A 19,749-nucleotide genomic window follows, 5' to 3' on the forward strand; every position below is an offset into this window, starting at 1 on the left:
TTACTTAAATCTGAGACTTTTAATCTAGTCTTTTAAACTACAATTAATTAAACCTGGATTTTAACCTAATCTTTGAAACTATTATCTGTAACCGGGAGCAGAAGTGAAATTTTCTGAAATATATTCCAGAGAATATTGATTTTCGAAACTTTTAGGTGGTCATAATAACAATTTAGCCCCATTTGCACATTTATGAGCAACACGTAATTAAAAAAATACGTATTTCTTATTATTTTATGAAAATAAATAAATTTTCTTCATCCTTTTCAATAAACAAACTTACGGAATGTGCGACCAGCTTCGCTCTTTGCTTAAGCACATGAAATTTGACGAAACTCTCTTAAGTACATTATAGTTTGTCACATACGTTGCTTAAGCTGACTTAAACTAGTGTATGCATATTATAGTTGCGCCTTAATACTTATTAAACAAAATTTTAAATTTCCCATAAATGATTTTGATAAAAAATTTAATCAATTTCAATCAATAAATTAATAAAGCTGGTATTTTTAAGCAAAATTTCTAATACGTTAAAAGAGTTATTCATGTATTATTAATATTCACACCTCTATCAAAGACTTACACCTAGAAATATTTATATTTTGTTATTGTTGCTGTTGTACATATTTAATCTAGTAAGAATGTCGTTATATGTAACTGTGTGTGCTGCACAAAAAACAACCTTTGTACTATCGCCCAGAGATCATCAATGACTTACTGAAACGATAATGAAAGAGAAATAAAAAACATTAAAAATTATATACAATTAATTTGTTGTATCTATAATTTAATTAAATAAATCAAAACAAAACAACAGGCAGATGTTGAAATGAAGCGAGTGACTGAAATGAACAAAATGTTCAATTAAAACAATTTAACAAATATTAAATTTTTTTAAAGTAAATGAATTAATGTTGGTGGATGTTATTAAAAAAGGGAAAACTAATTAAAACAACTGGCTTAATATGGTGATAGAAAATTAATAACAAAAAAAAATAAAGTGAATTTCGAAAGTGAAGATGAAATCTAAAGAAAGTGAATATGTATAGAAAGAAAATATTAAATTATATGTTTTGAATAATTCCCTAGTCGAATCAGATAATATAATAAAATCTTCGACATTTGTCTGTACAAAAACTCAATATGTAAATTCAATCTTCAATTTCGAATATATTCTATATGAAAAATAAAATTTGGAAAATGTTCAATATTGAAATTCAAACATCAAAAATTTTTTATATGAAAAATAAAATTTCGAACATTTCTTTATGTAAATTTGAATATCGAACATTTCCAGCATGAAAATTCGAACTTCAAAACTTAATTGCGAAAATTTTCAATATGAAAAATTAATCTTAAGAATTTTCAATAAAATTTTAATTAAAAAAAATTTAAAATTCGTAAATTTTCAATTATAAATTTGAACAAAGATAATTTTCAATATGAACTTTAAAAATTTTCTATATGAAAATTTTAATTTTAAAAATGTTCAATATAAAAATATGAACTTCGAAATTTCCAATAAGAATTTTTTTTTTTTGGAAAATTAGAAAATTTTTAAAATTAAAATTTATACTTCGTAAATTTTCAATATGAAAATTGGAACATGCAGTTTTTCCGTACAAAAATATGAAAAATGAATTTTCGAAGAAAAATTTGAATGAAAAATTACAATATGAAAATTTAAACTTTGTAAATTTTCTATAAGAAGTTTTAAATTTTCTGTAATAAATTTTCAATATTAAAATTTTATCATCGAAAAATTACAATACGAAAATATGAAAAATTAAACTTAGAAGAAAATTTTAAATGAAAAGTTGAGCATGGGAAAATTCCAAGGTGATAATTTAAACCATAGAGAACATAGAGCGGAAACTAGAAAAAAAAACTCAAACAAAAAAATTACTCAAAATAGTCACACATACGAGTGTTGTTTTTGTTTTCACATAGTTTTTTATACTAATACATTAACAGCACTTAGGTTTCTGACAACTGAGTTAGGTCTTTGACAGGAGAATTTCCGCTCTATGTCTATTCTCTATGATTTAAACTTTGTAAACTTTCTATAATAAAATTATAACTTTTCTGTATGATAATTTGAAATTCGAAAATGTTCAAAATTAAAATTTAAACTTTGTAAATTTTCAATATGAAAATTTAATCTTCGAAATTTTTTTTATATTGAAAATTTTAATATCGAAAAATTTCAATACGAAAATATGAAAAATATTAAACTTCGAAAAAAAATTTAAATGTAAATTTGAACATCGAACAATTCCAATATAAAAATTTAAACTTTGTAAATTTTCTATAAGAAAATATTGACTTTTCTGAAATCCAAATTCAAAAAATTTCAATGAAAATTTGAAATTTTCAAGAAGAAATTTGAACATAGAAAATTGCAATATGAAAATTTAAACTTTTTAAATTTTCTGTAAAAAATTTTAAATTCGAAAATTTTCAATATGAAATATTTGAACTTAAATTAAACTTAGAAGAAAAATTTAAATGAAAAGTTGAGCATGGGAAAATTCCAATGTGATAATTTAAACTTTGTAAACTTTCTATAATAAAATTATAACTTTTCTGTATTATAATTTGAAATTCGAAAATGTTCAAAATTAAAATTTAAACTTTGTAAATTTAATCTTCGAAATTTTTTTTATATGAAAATTTTAATATCGAAAAATTTCAGTACGAAAATATGAAAAATATTAAACTTCGAAAAAATTTAAATGAAAATTTGAACATTGAACTATTCCAATATAAAAATTTAAACTTTGTAAATTTTCTATAAGAAAATATTGACTTTTCTGAAATCCAAATTCAAAAAATTTGAATGAAAATTTAAAATTTTCAAGAAGAAATTTGAACATTGAAAATTCCAACATGAAAATTTGCTGCCTGTTTCTCTAAATGCGAACGAACATTTTCTTTTGCATTTAGAGAAACAGACAGTTGAACTTTTCTGTATAGATAATTTCAAATTCGAAAATTTTCAAAGTGAAAATTTAAAACTTTGCAATTTTCTATGAGAAAAATTAAATTTCCAAAATTTTCATATGAAAATCATGTTGGACACATAAATTTTCTATATAGAAAATCATGTTGGACATAAAAATTTTCAATATGAAAATCATGTTGGACACATAAATTTTCTATATAGAAAATCATGTTGGACACATAAATTTTCTATATAGAAAATCATGTTGGACATAAAAATTTTCAATATGAAAATCATGTTGGACACATAAATTTTCTATATAGAAAATCATGTTGGACACATAAATTTTCTATATAGAAAATCATGTTGGACACATAAATTTTCTATATAGAAAATCATGTTGGACACATACATTTTCTATATAGAAAATCATGTTGGACACATACATTTTCTATATAGAAAATCATGTTGGACACATACATTTTCTATATAGAAAATCATGTTGGACACATACATTTTCTATATAGAAAATCATGTTGGACACATACATTTTCTATATAGAAAATCATGTTGGACACATACATTTTCTATATAGAAAATCATGTTGGACACATACATTTTCTATATAGAAAATCATGTTGGACACATACATTTTCTATATAGAAAATCATGTTGGACACATACATTTTCTATATAGAAAATCATGTTGGACACATACATTTTCTATATAGAAAATCATGTTGGACACATACATTTTCTATATAGAAAATCATGTTGGACACATACATTTTCTATATAGAAAATCATGTTGGACACATACATTTTCTATATAGAAAATCATGTTGGACACAAAATTTTCTATAGAAAATCATGATAAACCTAAAAATTTCTTCAAACATTTTTATAAAAAATTTCAAATTCGAATATTGTCAATATAAAAAAATCTATTTCTAGCTATTGGAAATCATGTTGGATACAATTTCTATGGAAAAATTATGTTAAAATAAAATTTTTTGTAGAAAATCATGATATACATAAAAATTTCTTCAAAAATTTTTATAAAAAAAATTCAAATTCGAACATTGTCAATATAAAAAATAAAAAATCACAAATTTTCAATATTAAAATTTGAACATCAAACATTTTGAAAATTTAAAATGATAATTTGCAATCGAAAATTTTCAATATTAATTTTCAAAAATATTCAATATGAAAATTTATACTTCCAATTAACATTTGAACTACGAAAATTTTCTATATGCTTCCAAAATTAACATTTGAACTAAGAAATTGTTCTATATGAAAATTTAAAATTCGAAAATTTTCAACCTGAAAAATTTAACTTCGAAAATTTTCAATCTTAAATTTCATTTCTTTTAAATTATTGATATGTAAATTTAAACTTTGAAAAACTTCTGTATGAGAATTTAAAAATTCGAAAAATTTCAATATGAAATTTGAATTTCCAAAATTTCTTTTATGAAAATTTCTAAAAGGCAACATTTTCTATAAGAAAATTTTAACTTTGATAAACAGCCAACTACGGGATAAAAAGATATAACAACTGTGTAAATGAATAAAATATAGACTTCCTTTAGTGAAAAAATCCTAGATTTACCTACATTTATTCATTAATATATTTATTTATTCATTAATTTCCATTTACAAATCTCACACAAAAAACTTAAAAATGCACAAATCAAACCAAAAATCCATATAATGAAAACATAATAAAAATATTCCAATGTTAAAGCTTTATTCTCCTCCTTATCTAAAAATAACTGCAGACGGCCGCTCAAGATACCATGCCACTTGGTATCGGCCAATATTTTCGTAAAGATGCCACTGTCCATTAAATACAATAAATAACGATTAAGCTGATCGATAATGGGAGAACGATAAGGTAGCGTAATGAAAATCGGCCGATGATATAATGGCTCATTTAATTTTTTGGCCGTAGGTCGTTTTAGATAAGTTTGGCGAAACAATAAAAAGTCGGCATATTCTTCAAGGGTGATATACATGTAGGACATATTAAGAATTTGACGATTATGGAATAGTTCATGATTGCTGCCGGTTACAATGCGTTTCAAAAATGTCGAACTCATGTCTCGTTGTACCCACAGTGGTGCATCGGCGGTGTATTCTAGAATATTTAGTTTGGTGCGTGCAATATCTTCAATATAGTACAGATCCTGTTCATAGACTTTGCTGGTGTACAAACTGGAGAGATTGGAACTGTAGTAGTTGGTTAGAAATATACCTGTGAATAGTAACAATAGAAATAAACCAAATTTGAGTAAGTAATTTTTGACAGTTACTCTGGACGATACCGATAAAAATATAATGATATTAAAGGCATCTTGAAAAGCCTGGCCCCAGTCTAGGCTATTGTTGTTTAGATAGTTTAGCATATTTACCAGCAGAAAATATACTAAAGCTGTTAGCAGTACTATAAACCAAACAAGAGCATTGTATGGTATAATTACATATAATCCCGTAAAGATTTCTTTAGGTGCTGGCACTATCAGTACCACACTGCTTAAGAACATAACGCTACTCCTGGCGAAATAGTGCTCCATGGGGGGCAGTATTAGGGGAATGTAGGCGAAATTCATTGACATTACAGTATTAAAAGCATCCAAGTAAGTGACATTATGGGCCCACATATCATGGAACTGATACTCGTAAGTGGCATTGTAGTGAGTGAAGAATGTTTCAATCCACTTGTACACATAGCCAACCCTCAACAGTTCTCCTCGATGGTTGATGTACGAGAAACACATGGGTGGAAATTCAAAAATAGGTGAACGCATAACCGTATGATGGAAATTTCGTAAATGTGATTTATCCTCGTACTCAGCCAGACTATAAACGCGAACTATTTTAATTGTGGGATAAGGATGATAGGTGAAGAAACGATTATCCTGCCACAGTAGCAATGATTTAAAACCCTTTTTCCAGCACAAAGAGAAAATTTCAAATAAGTTTTTGTCATAAGTACTGACGACATGTTCCATTTCGTAGATAAGAATTATATCCTTAAAATGTATGGTCCATAATAAACGATCCATAAGGTCTAGAGTTGAATTTAAATTGGTTTCAGTGATCCAGGCTATGGTAAGACTTTGTTGGTTGTAGACTTTATACAAAGCGGTTATATTCTCAGAGTCTTGAGTTATAATCAGTTTTGGCACGCTCTCCAGTTGCAAAAGTTCTTCAAAATGCTGACTTTTCTTTCGGTTTGATTGAAAATTTATTAATACATTTATTTCATTGCCTTGATTTCTATTAATTTCCTTTACAATATTCACAATATTTGGAAAAGCTTTTAAACTGGTTGTTAGCAGGACAACTGCTAAAATGTTTAGTGTAGCTTTCACGTTCATTGCTTTTGTTTAACTGCCTATTGAATGTCGGACAAATTTGTTTATGAAGTTTATAAAGTTAAACGCTGGTGCAATGTTCTCTTAACCCTCAAATATACCAGGTTATTGTTTGAATAAAAAAAAACAAAAGACAAGTGCACGTTCATATTTATCACAATAAGTAAATTGTTTGTCTCTTTACACATACATATTTACCGTTATAACGGGAGAAATAAGCCGCATTACATACATTTAATATACCCCGCCTAAAGGCAGCCTTGCCGGTTAGAGGGTTAAATAATTTTATGTTTTGCGAGTTAGTTATATGTTAACTTAAATGGTAAGATCTTTATCAAACGATTGAACTTTCAGATACATAAGTGGGAATTTGTTCAGGTTGCTTTGTTTGCTTTTAATCATATAACAGCAATTGTAACAAGAAATAGAGCTATATTCGGCTGTGCCAAATCTTATATACCCTACACCAAGTTATACTTAAAATAACAATTTTAAATATTTTAAGGAAAAAAAATTATTTTTTTTTCTTCAAATTTTATCGTCCCCTCAATAAGCATATACACCATTATTTTTTATATGTGGTCAAAATTTGGTGAAATTATACTTCTACAAAGTGGGTCAAAAGATCAATTGAAATATTACTTTTGTTCTTGATGTCTACTAACACAAACATTTTAAACTCAATTATTTCGAAATGGCATCAAAAATTATACACTATTGTTTTATTAAGGGGACGATATACCCTTTTTTTATAACCTTCACCTTCGTGAGAAGGGTATAAAAATTAATGACAAACAAATTTTTTTGGTGAAAAAAATTCGGGTTACAAAATATATTTTTCCAGATTTTCCAGTGAAGGGTATAAAAATATTTACAATAAATAAAAATTAAATTGAATTTTTTGCCCAACATGATTTTCTATAGAAAATTTTGTTTCTAACATGATTTTCTATAGATATAGAAGCATTACTCCATAAAGATTCTTGTAAAACTTAACAAGAGCTTGCAAAATCATTGAGAGTTACTCAAGCAGCTATTTCAAAACGTATGCGATCAGCGGGATGCATCCAAAAAGCATGGAAATTGAGTACCATTCGAATTGAAGGCGAGATACTTTGAAAGAATTTGTGTGAAACTAAGCTTCAACGCTATAAAAGAAAATCATTTTTGCACCAAATTATTACTTGCAATGAAAAATGGATCTATTACAATAACGCGAAGAGTAAGAGATCGTACGTAAAGCCAGGCCAACTAGCTGAATCGACACTAAAGCCGAATTAATTATCTGTATTTGGTGGGAGCAAATACAGAGCTGCTGAAATCTGACATGAAACCGTAATATTCCATCATGACACAGTGGGGCAGAATCGACATTTTTTGAAAATAAATCTAGCATTTGTTAACGGCTCGTCCGATCAGGATAAAATTTGACGTGACCGTAGCCAAGGAGTATTTGAGTTTAAGTTATTAAAATGGATCCTACAAATGCTCCAGGAACCAATGAATGTGTTGAATAAAATATTAAGAAAATTTATAAAATTTTTTTTAGTATGAAAAAGTGCAATATTTCTGAAAGACGGAGTTTTAAGGTTACATATTTTTGAATCTAATTGAGATATTGACTTGAAATTTTTTTTGTAACACCAAAAATTAACTTATCTAAACAAAAAAATATAGCTCGGAAACAATGTGGATCAAATTGTACCTAATATCAAGACCTCGCCAAGCGCTTTCCAAAAATATAAAAATCTTTCAAATAGGATGATAAATAAAAGGCCGCCCCTGGAGCATTTGTAGGATCCATTTTAATAACAGGCAACATTATACAATACCTGTTAAAAACTGTTTAGAATGAAGAGGTTGGGAAGTTTTGCCTTATAGTCCAGACCTTGCCTCTTCCGCCAACAATTTGTTACGATCGATGAAGAACACTCTCTCTGAGTGGCTTGATTCGTTCTTGGCTTCAAAAGATGAGCAGTTCTTTTGGATTGGAATCCAAATGTTGCCAGAAAGATGGGAAAAGGTCTTAGCTAACTATGGCCAATACATCAAATATTTATACCCTCCCCACCATGGTGGTATAATGCGTTTGTGCAGATGTTTGTAAGGCCCAAAAATATTAGTCTAACACCCACCTCAAAGTATACCGATCGACGTATAATCACTTTCTGAGTCGATTAAATTATGTCCGTCCGTCAGTCTGGCCGGCTGATTGTCTGTCCATATAAACATTTTAAAGATATTGCGATAAAATTTGTTACCTATTATTTTTTCGGTCCAAGGACCAAGCCTATTGAAATTGGCTGAAATCGGTCCATTATTTCACCAAGCCCGCATACAAATGTCCTCCCGAAATTGGACATTATCGGTCATAAATGTTTAATTTATATATGTATCTCCACAAATTCCGCTCCAAATAAGTTTTATATAGAAAATTCATGTCACCAAATTCTGTTACGATCGGTCCATAATTAGTCATGGCACCCGCTTTCGAAAATCACTTTAACGTGCATAAATCTCTTAAAAATGTTGGTATACACACAAAATTCAACATAAATAACTTTCATATAGACATAAAACACACGACCTAATTTCATGGTGATCGGTTCATAATTGGTCATAGCATTCATATAAGGCCCACAGTGATTTTCGGAAGTGGGCCTTATATGGGAGCTATGACCAATTATGGACCGATCACCATAAAATTAGGTCGTGTGTTTTATGTCTATATGAAAGTTATTTATGTTGAATTTTGTGTATATACCAACATTTTTAAGTGATTTAAGCACGTTAAAGTGATTTTCGGAAGCGGGTCTATATGGGAGCTATGACTAATTATGGACCGATCGTAACAAAAAACATGAATTTTGTATATATAAAACTTATTTGGAGCGAAATTTGTATAGATACATATATAAATTAAAGATTTATGACCGATAAAGTCCAATATCGAGAGGAGATTTGTATGGGGGCTAGATGAAATAATGGACCGATTTCAGCCAGTTTCAATAGGATTCGTCCTTGGGCTGAAAAAATTATATGTACCAAATTTTATCTAAATATCTTCAAAATTGCGACCTGTACTCTGCGCACAAGGTTTACATGGGCAGCCAACCAGCCAGCCAGCCAGCCAGACAGACGGACGGACGGACATCGTTTAATCGACTCAGAAAGTGATGCTAAGTCGATCGGTATACATTAAGGTGGGTGTTAGACCAATATTTTTGGGCGTTACACACATCTGCCCAAACGCATAATACCCTCCCCACTATGGTGGTGTAGGGTATAAAAATCTTGGATTTCGAAGGCAGCTATTTTGACTCAGAACTAGTAAATTTCAAATAATATTTGCAGTTATTATACGATAACTGATTTTGCTAAAATTATCTGCACTTGGTTTTAAAATGACCTAAGGATTAATAAAAATCTTAAAATTCCAATATAAATGCCACCAAAATTTATGTATGAGATTACATTACTATCGCTATGTAATGTAAACGGTATGTAGTAGACCATTACTTTATTTCCTAAATTCCATTGATAATTATTTTCAGCAAATTACTTAGTATTTACGATTATTGTTTCTAAATAATTTTTGTATTAGTTGACAAATGGAATTACAAAAATTTTCTGTTAAAATTACTGGTAATACAAATTTTCTTCCATTCCCAAGAATTGCATTGAGGGTGTATTTCACATTTCTTTGTCACAAACCAAATCGTTGACGCCTGAGAAACAATTTAATAACATATATTTTTTATAAACGAGCTTTTAAATGTAGTTTTTTTTTTTTTTTAAAAAATATTTTTTTTTTGCAAAAATATAAATTAAAATGCAATTGCATTCAATATGCAAATGCAGTTCACATAAACAATTCATTTGAAAATAAAATTTATTGATTTTATACATACAAAAATGTGTTAAAAGTTGCATGTTACATGCTGTTCTTTTTTTTTTTGTTAACAACCATTTTGTATGCAAGAGACAACGTTTAATGTTTTTGTGTGTTTTGTTTTTTTCTGCTTTGATTATTTCCAATGAAAACAGAAACAAAACAAAATAATAATGATTTAATAATAACAGAAAAGAAAAAAAAAAAAAAACTAAAAACAAAACTAGCATAATTTCCATGAGTGTAGTGAATATTTTGAAAAGTATCTGCGGCTGCAGTAGTATGTTTTTCAATGTATTACACATATTTAGACATGTATTGTCTAAATTGAATATATATATATAATTATCTGTTTATATAGGAAATTTAAAGAACTTTTATTAAGTATTTTTTTACCATTGGCGCGCATGCTTACGTGTCAAAATGCTTTAATACTTTTTATTCAACAGATAATTTCAAGTACTTACAGATGTGTGTATGTATAAATGTATGTGTGAGATTTGTGTTTGTATTAGTAAATTAATTTACATATGAATAAAACTTTTATTTATTTTTTTTTTGAGAATTGCAGTGGGTGTAAATGTGTATATGCTGCTATACGCCAAAAGCCCACATACTTAGTTAGATACTTGTGGAATAAACAATTCTCAAACCACTGACTAACAAGAACAACAACAACAACAACACAAATTTTCAAATGTTTATTTCAATTCAAAATAATAAAATAAGCAGCATCCCATCCCATTGATTAGTTCAAATAGAAACCAGTTTTACACTCTATTAAAAAAAATTAAAAATTTTCTAATTTTTTTTTTCACTCAATCGATTTGTCAAGGGCTAAAGCTATTAACATTTAATTAAATATTAAATTGAATTTATATAATTTACTTATATTAACATTAATTTCTAAAACAAACACAAACTGGTGGGAATCGAACCCTCAACCCTCAGATTGATAGTCCAGCGCACTATGACCTAGTCTATCTATGAAAATCTATTTAAATGTACCATATTTTGACCAAGGGTCTTGAGATTTTATTTAATATAATGCTGCTTATATTGGAATTTTGGTGCTACCAAGGTCTACAACTATTATCCTGTAAATTATCTGCCAGATGTTAAGTTTTCCTTTTTTCTACTTTTTTGAAAAATATGACAAAATATGTTTTTTATTCAGTTTTTGCGAAGACGAAAATTTTTCAAATTAAAATTATATTTTTATTTATGACTATTCCATTGAAAATGCAAAAATAAAAAAAAATTGTGAAATTTTTTATCAGGAATCCTGCAATTCCCAAAAAATTTGGGAAAAATTCCAAAAATTTGATTTTTAATTTTTTTGGCTATAACATCCATAACAGGGCCCTGTGGTTCCAAATCAAAATCTAGGTGGACAAAATTATTATTTGGCACTCTTTTTATATAGAATTGTTATCTCCGATTCCAAAAAAAAAATCTTTAAAAGATCAATATAAACTTTTTTCAAGTTACAGTAGGTAGGGTCTAGACATACATATAAAAAACATTAATAAAAATTAAAAAAATACGTTTTCATGCGTTTCTGAAACAACATTTTTAAAAATATCTGTATTTACTATATTTCAAGTTACAGTAGGGTCTAGATATATAAAATTCAATAATAAATAAAGAAATATATGTCTTTTTTACAAAGACATTCCCCAGAAGTTTCTTTAAATGCTGTATATAGTCATTGGACGGGCTTCGACGGTCTTTTTTGTTTGGCAAGCTATATAACATTCTTAGAAAAAAAAATATCAGTATATTTGAGAACCAAGTTTAAAGGACTATAACAGGAAAATGGAGAGGCACATAAATATAAGATATATATTTAATAAAAGCCTATATCAATGTTTATCTATGTTTTGAAGTATGAATTTCTATATGGTAAAACCATTGGGATATATCTAATTTAGTAAAGCAGTAAAATACTAAAAAAAATTAACGAAAATATGATTCAAAATTTGTTGAACTTCTGGCGCTTCTGTCGAGAAAACGAAATGTCCAATTGAAAAACCCATTTGTATTGGAGGAGAGCAGATTGTCAGCTTCCGAAAAAACTTAGTTTTTCCAAATTCTGAAGATACCGATTTTCATAATTTTGTCCATCTAGATTTTGATTTGAAACCACAGCACAGGGGCGGGGTTATCGGAACCCTTTATAAAATAATTCAAAACATATTGGTTCATCTAAAATGGGTTACTATATTTTAATAACGACTATGCGATTTGAGAATTTTTGACCAAAAGTAGTATTTTACATAAAAAAGCCATTTTTTGGATGGACCTTGGTATCAAAAATATTCAAATTTTTTTTTTATTTAAAACATTTTATGTAGAGTTAGTTTTTCAGAAAGTATAATTTCCTTATATATCTTTGTAGAAATTTTTTAATTCAACTTCATCTATCTTTGGAGATAGTCATGATTTTTGAATTATTATTTCTCTATTTGACAGACACATTTCTTGTTAGTCCAAAAAAAGAAAAATAAAGAAAATCGGTAGATTTGGATACAAATTTTGAAATTTGAATTATCTCTTATATCTCCTAATATAAACTTGACAACACTTCCTCTTTGCGCATGTCAAATTTCAAATTTCCAATCGGACTTCCCATTTTCCTGGCAACATATGGATTCCAAGCCAAAAGAACTGCTTATCTTTTGAGGCCAAGAACGAATAAAGCCAATTTCGGATACTCTGTTCTAAAGTAACGCGTGTCCCAGAGAGAGCGTTCTTTAACGATTAAATCAAATAGTAGTCGCACGTGCACGATCTGGACTATAAAATGGGTGAGGCAAAACTTCAACAGCTTTATTCTAAATACTTTTTAACTGGCCTCATATTCTGGGCGTTTTTCGGCCAATTCTAGTTTTAAACGAATGAGTTGTGTTCAGCACAGGTTCCCAGTGATGATCTGGCTAGATTTCAGCAACTCATAATAGATAAGAGACTTTTGCCCCCATCACATACAGAGAATTACCTTAGCGACATGGATATTTGCATTTGATGTTGATTCGGCTGGTTGGTCGGGCTTCACATAAAGTATCTTACGCTTCGGGTTATCGTAATGGATCCATTATTCATCGTAATGATTCGATGCAAAAATTATTTTATTTTATGGCGTTCCTTTCGGACATGAAAAATCGTGTTTCAAGGTCTCTCAGCTTCAATTAGTATGGCCCCCAATTTCCCTGCTTTTGGATGAATCCGGCTACTTGCAAACGTTTTGATATTGCTGATTGAGTAGCTCCCAATGATTTTGCAAACCACTGTTGAGTTTGACAACAATCTTCATGAAGTTATGCCTAATATTATTGGTCTTCAAACTTTTTTGGCTGACCTGTGCGATATTTGTCTTCCGTGTCAAAATCACCACTTCAGAACCACACAAAACATCTCTCGCACATTGAAGTTTGTGCTTTTTTTTCAAATTAAAGAAGTAAAGCAAAACTTTTTATCTTTATATACCAAAATCTTATCAAAAATGCAAAGTATTCTAGTAATTAAGCTAAAATTTAATACAAAAATGTTTATCCAAACAAATTTATTTCCGACAACATGTTGCCAGCTAGATTTGATGTTTATACAATAAATCTGAGCTAAAATGGCATACGCCTTAATAAGTCAAAATATTATTAAACAATTCCAAAGCAAAAAATGTAATACCAAGCATCATGTTGCTAGGAACATTTTATTTTTATACGTATAGTCTTTAGCAACATAAATAAGCTAAAATTTAATACAAAAATGTTTATCCAAACAAATTTATTTCTAACAACATGTTGCTAGCTAGCAACATTTGATGTTTATACAATAAATCTTAGCTAAAATGTCAAATCTCTTAACCTTTATAAATCAAAATATTATTAAAAAATTCCTAGTAAAAAAAATCGAATTTCAGGCAACATATTGCTAGGAACATTTTATGTTTATACGCTAAAATTATAGTCAAATTGTTAATATATACAACTAAAATAATCAATTCGCATAAAAAGTAATTTATAGCAACATGTTGCTAGCAACATTTGATGTTTATACAATAAATCTAAGCTAAAATGGCAAATCTCTTACCCTTTATAAATCAAAATATTATTAAAAAATTTCTAGTAAAAATATCGAATTTCAGGCAACATGTTGCTAGGAACATCTCATGTTTATACGCTAAAATTATAGTCAAAATGTTAAAATATACAACTAAAATAATCAATTCGCATAAAATGTAATATGTAGCAACATGTTGCTAGCAACATTTTATGTTTCCACACTAATTACACATTAAACTTAGTTATTCAACAAAAAATTAAAATTCTTTTCTGACATGTTTGTAGCAAAATTTTGTGTCTATACCAGCGAAATGCAAACTCACACCACTACAGTTTTTAGATATTGTAGTTGTACGAGTTGAGAATTATTCTCTGGCAAAAACAAAAACAACTAGCTGAAATAATGAAATAAACAAGCATAAAAGCGTAACACAACCTGCTTCTATCAATGCTCATGCGAGACTGACTGTTTTTATACAATGTGTGTGCTTCAGTGTTGCCACTTCATGTGTAATTACACATATTGTGTGTAATTTTAACTTGGATGTGTAGCCCATGTGTAATTGAGTGAATGTGTAATTCATGTGTAATTTTAAATTCCAATTATATCCAAAATATATTGTCAATGTATGTATTTTATCTATATTTTGGATTTTAATTAAATGAATGACTTATGGATTTCAGATTTCAAAACCGACTGAAATAAATATGTACATTTATATGAGGGAAAGTAGCTATATCCTCTATTTTAGTTGATAAATACAAATCCAGTATCTCTAAATGTATTCATATTTATTATATTGTACTCGCTTGTTACTCAGTATAATGTAATTATATGTACTAGGATCGCCCGGTGGCCGAAATTCGAAAACAATATGTTTTATTAATATTGGTGGACAATAACATACTTAAAAGTGTACCACAAAAAAACGTTTGGTCTATTTATATATAAGATGAAGATATGAATCAAGTTTGAACTAAATTAACATTAAGGTTTGCAGAAAAATACGTAATAAATAAGTAATTTGGAGATTGCTATGTTTGGTTTTTCAGATGGATATTTCGGCGTTTGTGATAGTTTTGTTTGCGTAATATTGGTAACAGAAACTAAATTTTAGTTTATATACATATAAGACTTTTAACATGAAAAAAATATAAAACAACAAATACTGTTCAATAAATGTACAATTTTACAAGTTATCACAAATTGTTATTGGAAAAACGTTAATTTTCGTTATCTTGGAAATTAACGTTTTTCCAATAACAATTTGTAATAACCAAAATCGAAAATTTGTATTTTTATAATTTTAAATTGTTTATAGAATAAGGGTAGCGGTATTTACAGATAACGGTATAAACTATTATATCGGTAACGGTAATTGCAGTTATTTCGGGGTAACGTTAGCCAATCTTAAGAAAAAAAACAAGTATGAAAGTATGGTCGGTCAAGCCCGACCATATAATACCCTACACCAAGTAAATGAGTAAAAATATTTTTCTTTTAAAATATCAATAATTTATATTCATGAGTGATTTTCGGAAGTGGGCCTTATATGGAAGCTATGACCAATTATGGACCGATCACCTTGAAATTAGGTCGTGTGATTTATGACTATATTAAATTTAACTATGTTAAATTTTGTGTGTATACCAACATTTTTAAGCGATTTATGCACGTTAAAGTGGTTTTCGGAAGCGGGTCAATATGGGAGCTATGACTAATTATGGACCGATCGTAGCAAAATTTGGTGACATGAATTTTGTATATATAAAACTTATTTGGAGCGAAATTTGTGTAGATACATAGATAAATTAAACATTTATGACCGATAAAGTCCAATTTCGAGGGGACTTTGTATGGGGGCTAGGTGAATTAATAGACCGATTTCAGCCAATTTCAATAGGCTTCGTCCTTGGGCCGAAAAAGTAATATGTACCAAATTTGATCGAAATATCTTCAAAATTGCGACCTGTACTCTGCGCACAAGGTTTACATGGACAGCCAGCCAGCCAACCAGACGGACGGACGGACGGACGGACATCGTTTAATCGACTCAGAAAGTGATTCTAAGTCGATCGGTATACTTTAAGGTGGGCGTTACAAACATCTGCACAAACGCATAATACCCTCCCCACTATGGTGGTGTAGGGTATAACAAGAACGTAGGAATTTGTGTGAGAAAAATTTATTTACAAATTGTTTCCAGTTATTTTTTATACCCGTAAGAACCGTTTTGAGTTTATGCTATTGTCTGTGTGGTTTCTGGTTGGTGTTTTAAATAATAAACAATAAAATTGACTTACTATTTTGGAAGCTTTATTTCAAATTTATAACTACAAATTTTAAAAATATAAACGTTACAAGATTTTATGGTAAAGTATTTACTGGGAAGGAAAATGATCAGAGCTATAATTTTTAAACAAATAGTAAAAAATATTTATCTTTGAAACTGAAAACAAAACTGATTTCAAAGCACTTAATATAAATTAGAAATAAATTAAAATGGACATGATTAATAATTGTTAAAGGCGTATTTAGGATTGACATATTTGACTGATCTCAAGAATTCATTAAATTAGAAAAGTTCACTAAAAAATCCAATTCCTGGATAAATTAAAATCACCGCAAGTGAAAATTGTCCATTTACAATAAAGTGAACGTATTTGGTCCAAACATCCCAGAGTTCACTGTGACAAACCTTTTATATTCATGACAATTTAGACAATTTCTCCTATTGAAATCACGAAAATTTATTTACATGTGTAATTTTTTCTCGTATGTGTAATTTTGGCATGAGGCATGTGTAGTTTATAATTGTCTTGGTGGCAACACTGGTGTGCTTGCGTACATGTGAAAATAAAAACAAGAGAGCTCATTTGAGAGCTCATTGCATTTCGCTGGTCTATACAGTAAAGTTTAGCTAAAATATATTGTCATTAATAGGTTAAAATATTAGTAAAAAAATGTCTATGCTAAAAAATCGGATTCCAGGCAACATGTTGCTAGGAACATTTTATGTTTATACGCAAAATTTATAGCCAAAATGGCAAAATTTACCGCTAAAAGAATCAAAGGCAGCCGCTAAAAAATTGCATGCAAAAAAAGTAATCTACAGCAACATGTTATGGTAAATTACTAAGTATTAAACTTAATTATTCAACAAAATTAAAAAAAAAAAAATATAGTCTTTAGCAACATGTTGCGAAACACCGAATAAATCGGTCTCCACTCTAAACCATAATAACTACATACAATCGTTAAAATATGCATTTTTAATCCTTATTAATTATTTATTAGAATCGAAAATAAGTTCTTTAATTTTTTTTTTAAATTTCGTTTAATAAATTTTTTCATTAATCTTAATATTTTTTTGGGAAATTCCAAAAATTTAAATACTTTCATTTCAAATTCCCTCAAATAACTATAATTATCACAAAACCCTTTATCAAAATTTTTGTGCAAATTTTTTTCTTGTTTTTAATAATAAATTTGATCCGATCATCAAGATTTTTAAGTAATAAAGCAAAAAATAATTAGAAAAAAGAAGACATAAGTACATTTTTTCGGGTGATTTATTGACACGCTAAAACATCAAAAGCATACTTCTTGGAATCAATTCAAATAGGTTTTGTTGTCTCTAATTTTTTTTTTTTGCTAACCCAACTCCTAAATATCAATATCATAAGCAGCTAAAGCTAAATAAATAACAAAAAAATATAAAAACACCAAAACGTAAAAGAACACTTAAAAAAGAACACCAAAAATATGCAAGATTTTTAAGGGGGAAAAAAATTGGTTAGAAAAATATTTATTTTATATATAAAAAAAACAGCATTGACAATCGGTAGACATCTAAAGCCGGTGGTTCTTAGTCAAAAATCAATTTATAATAAATAAATTTTTTAGGGGTTTTCGGTTGCTTATGTTTGTTCCTAAAATAGATTAAATATTAAACAAAAAAATAGAAATAGATTTATTATAAAGATAGTTTAGTTATAAAGCAAATAAGTTTAAGGTGTTTTACATTTAAGCCAGCAACGAATAGCTATCTATTCTGTTAACTATTTCATATTTATTTACTTTTCAATGGAGACCTTATAATGTGTGTATTCAGCAGGTGGTTTTAACTTAGATACTATTAGAAATAGAAATACTTTAATAACTTAGACAAAAATATATGTATGTCAAACTGTGAACGCCAACTTTCTTTTAAGATTTCCAATTTTTAAAAATTCAATTTAAATTTTCAAAAATATCTTTTATATTTGATAGATTTAATTATAATTTGATTGATTACAGTTGTTGTAGTTTCTTTTCTGTTATCAATTAATTACTTGAAACTAAAAATAAATGTTTAATTAATAATAAAACTATGTCGTCTGTAATATTTACTAAACGTTGACTTACTTTTTCTATTTTATTCGTTTTTTTTCTTGCATTAATAAAATGCTTAGCAGAACTTTATTTGTTGGCTTTTGTTTATATTTTTTATATGGTTTTATCTGAGTCTGTTTGGGGCGTTAGTTCTAGGTGTTATTTACTTCCTTATGTCTACATTAAAGTCATATTTATTATTTTTTAGTTATAAATAACATATCTATAGTACATACAGACAATAAATGTGTATTATTTTTCTTTAGTTTATTTGTTGTAGGAAAATATGTTTGTTCTATTTTTACTTTTTAAAATTGCATTATTTTTTTTTTTGCACACAAAGAAACTGCAATTGAGAGTGACTTTTGTAGAGCCTTATACAAGTTTTTCAAGTTAAGGTTTCCAGTTGAAGTATATGAAAGGTGTTATAATATAAATGAGGTGCAAGAAAAGGGCAACAATTTTGCCCTTTTCTTGCACCTTGACCTTTTTTGTGTTATATTCTTAAAAAGGCAACATTGTAAGGATACAAAAGTTGTTGGAAATGAAGTTTCTAGCTATTGAACAACTAAAAATGTGTTATAATGTAATTGAAGTTTCCTTTTCCTGCAAACATGTTGCCATTTTGCACATTGCCCTATTTTCCCTTGAATGATGTTGTCTTTTCGGTTAAAAATGTTGCCTTTTTTTTTGCATTATTTTCAAAAAAAAAAGGTAACATTGTAAGGGTGCACAAAAATCGTTAGAGTTGAAGTTACCAGTTGATGAAAAAACAAGTAAGATAGCTATATTCGGCTGTGCCGAATATTATATACCCTTCACCAAATTATACTTCTAAATAAAAATTTTAAATATTTTTAGATAAACAAAATTTATTGTTTTTTTTAATTTTAAATTTTTTTTTATTTTTTAAAAAAATTCGGGTTAAACAATGTTTTTTCCTATTTTGTAGATCCAACTTACTATGGTCTGATATACGTCGTTGTAAAGGTCTTTGATATCCATATTCATTAGATATCCATATTGTCTATATTAACCCATTTCGCTCCGTTGTTCGATTTTTCGAACAGTAAAATTAAAATTTGTAT

At 28.1% G+C, this 19,749-nt stretch overlaps 2 protein-coding genes across 3 annotated transcripts in view; both read right to left on the reverse strand.

Moving 5' to 3' along the window:
* form3 (formin 3) overlaps positions 1 to 19,749 on the reverse strand; it is a 183,109-nt gene that overhangs the window by 129,379 nt on the left and 33,981 nt on the right. Inside the window, exon 2 of one of the 2 annotated variants that reach the window (XM_065503169.1) lies at positions 584 to 717. The exons of the other annotated variant lie outside the window; for it this stretch is intronic. The gene's annotated coding sequence lies outside the window, so the exon portion shown is untranslated. The remainder of the gene's footprint in view (positions 1 to 583; positions 718 to 19,749) is intronic. 2 annotated transcript variants of the gene reach the window in all.
* LOC135955392 (uncharacterized) lies at positions 4,585 to 6,333 on the reverse strand. The gene has a single exon (XM_065505743.1). It carries the CDS (start codon positions 6,331 to 6,333, stop codon positions 4,585 to 4,587), a length of 1,749 nt encoding a protein of 582 aa, XP_065361815.1.

Source organism: Calliphora vicina, chromosome 3, assembly GCF_958450345.1.
Source record: "Calliphora vicina chromosome 3, idCalVici1.1, whole genome shotgun sequence".
Taxonomy (NCBI): domain Eukaryota; kingdom Metazoa; phylum Arthropoda; class Insecta; order Diptera; family Calliphoridae; genus Calliphora; species Calliphora vicina.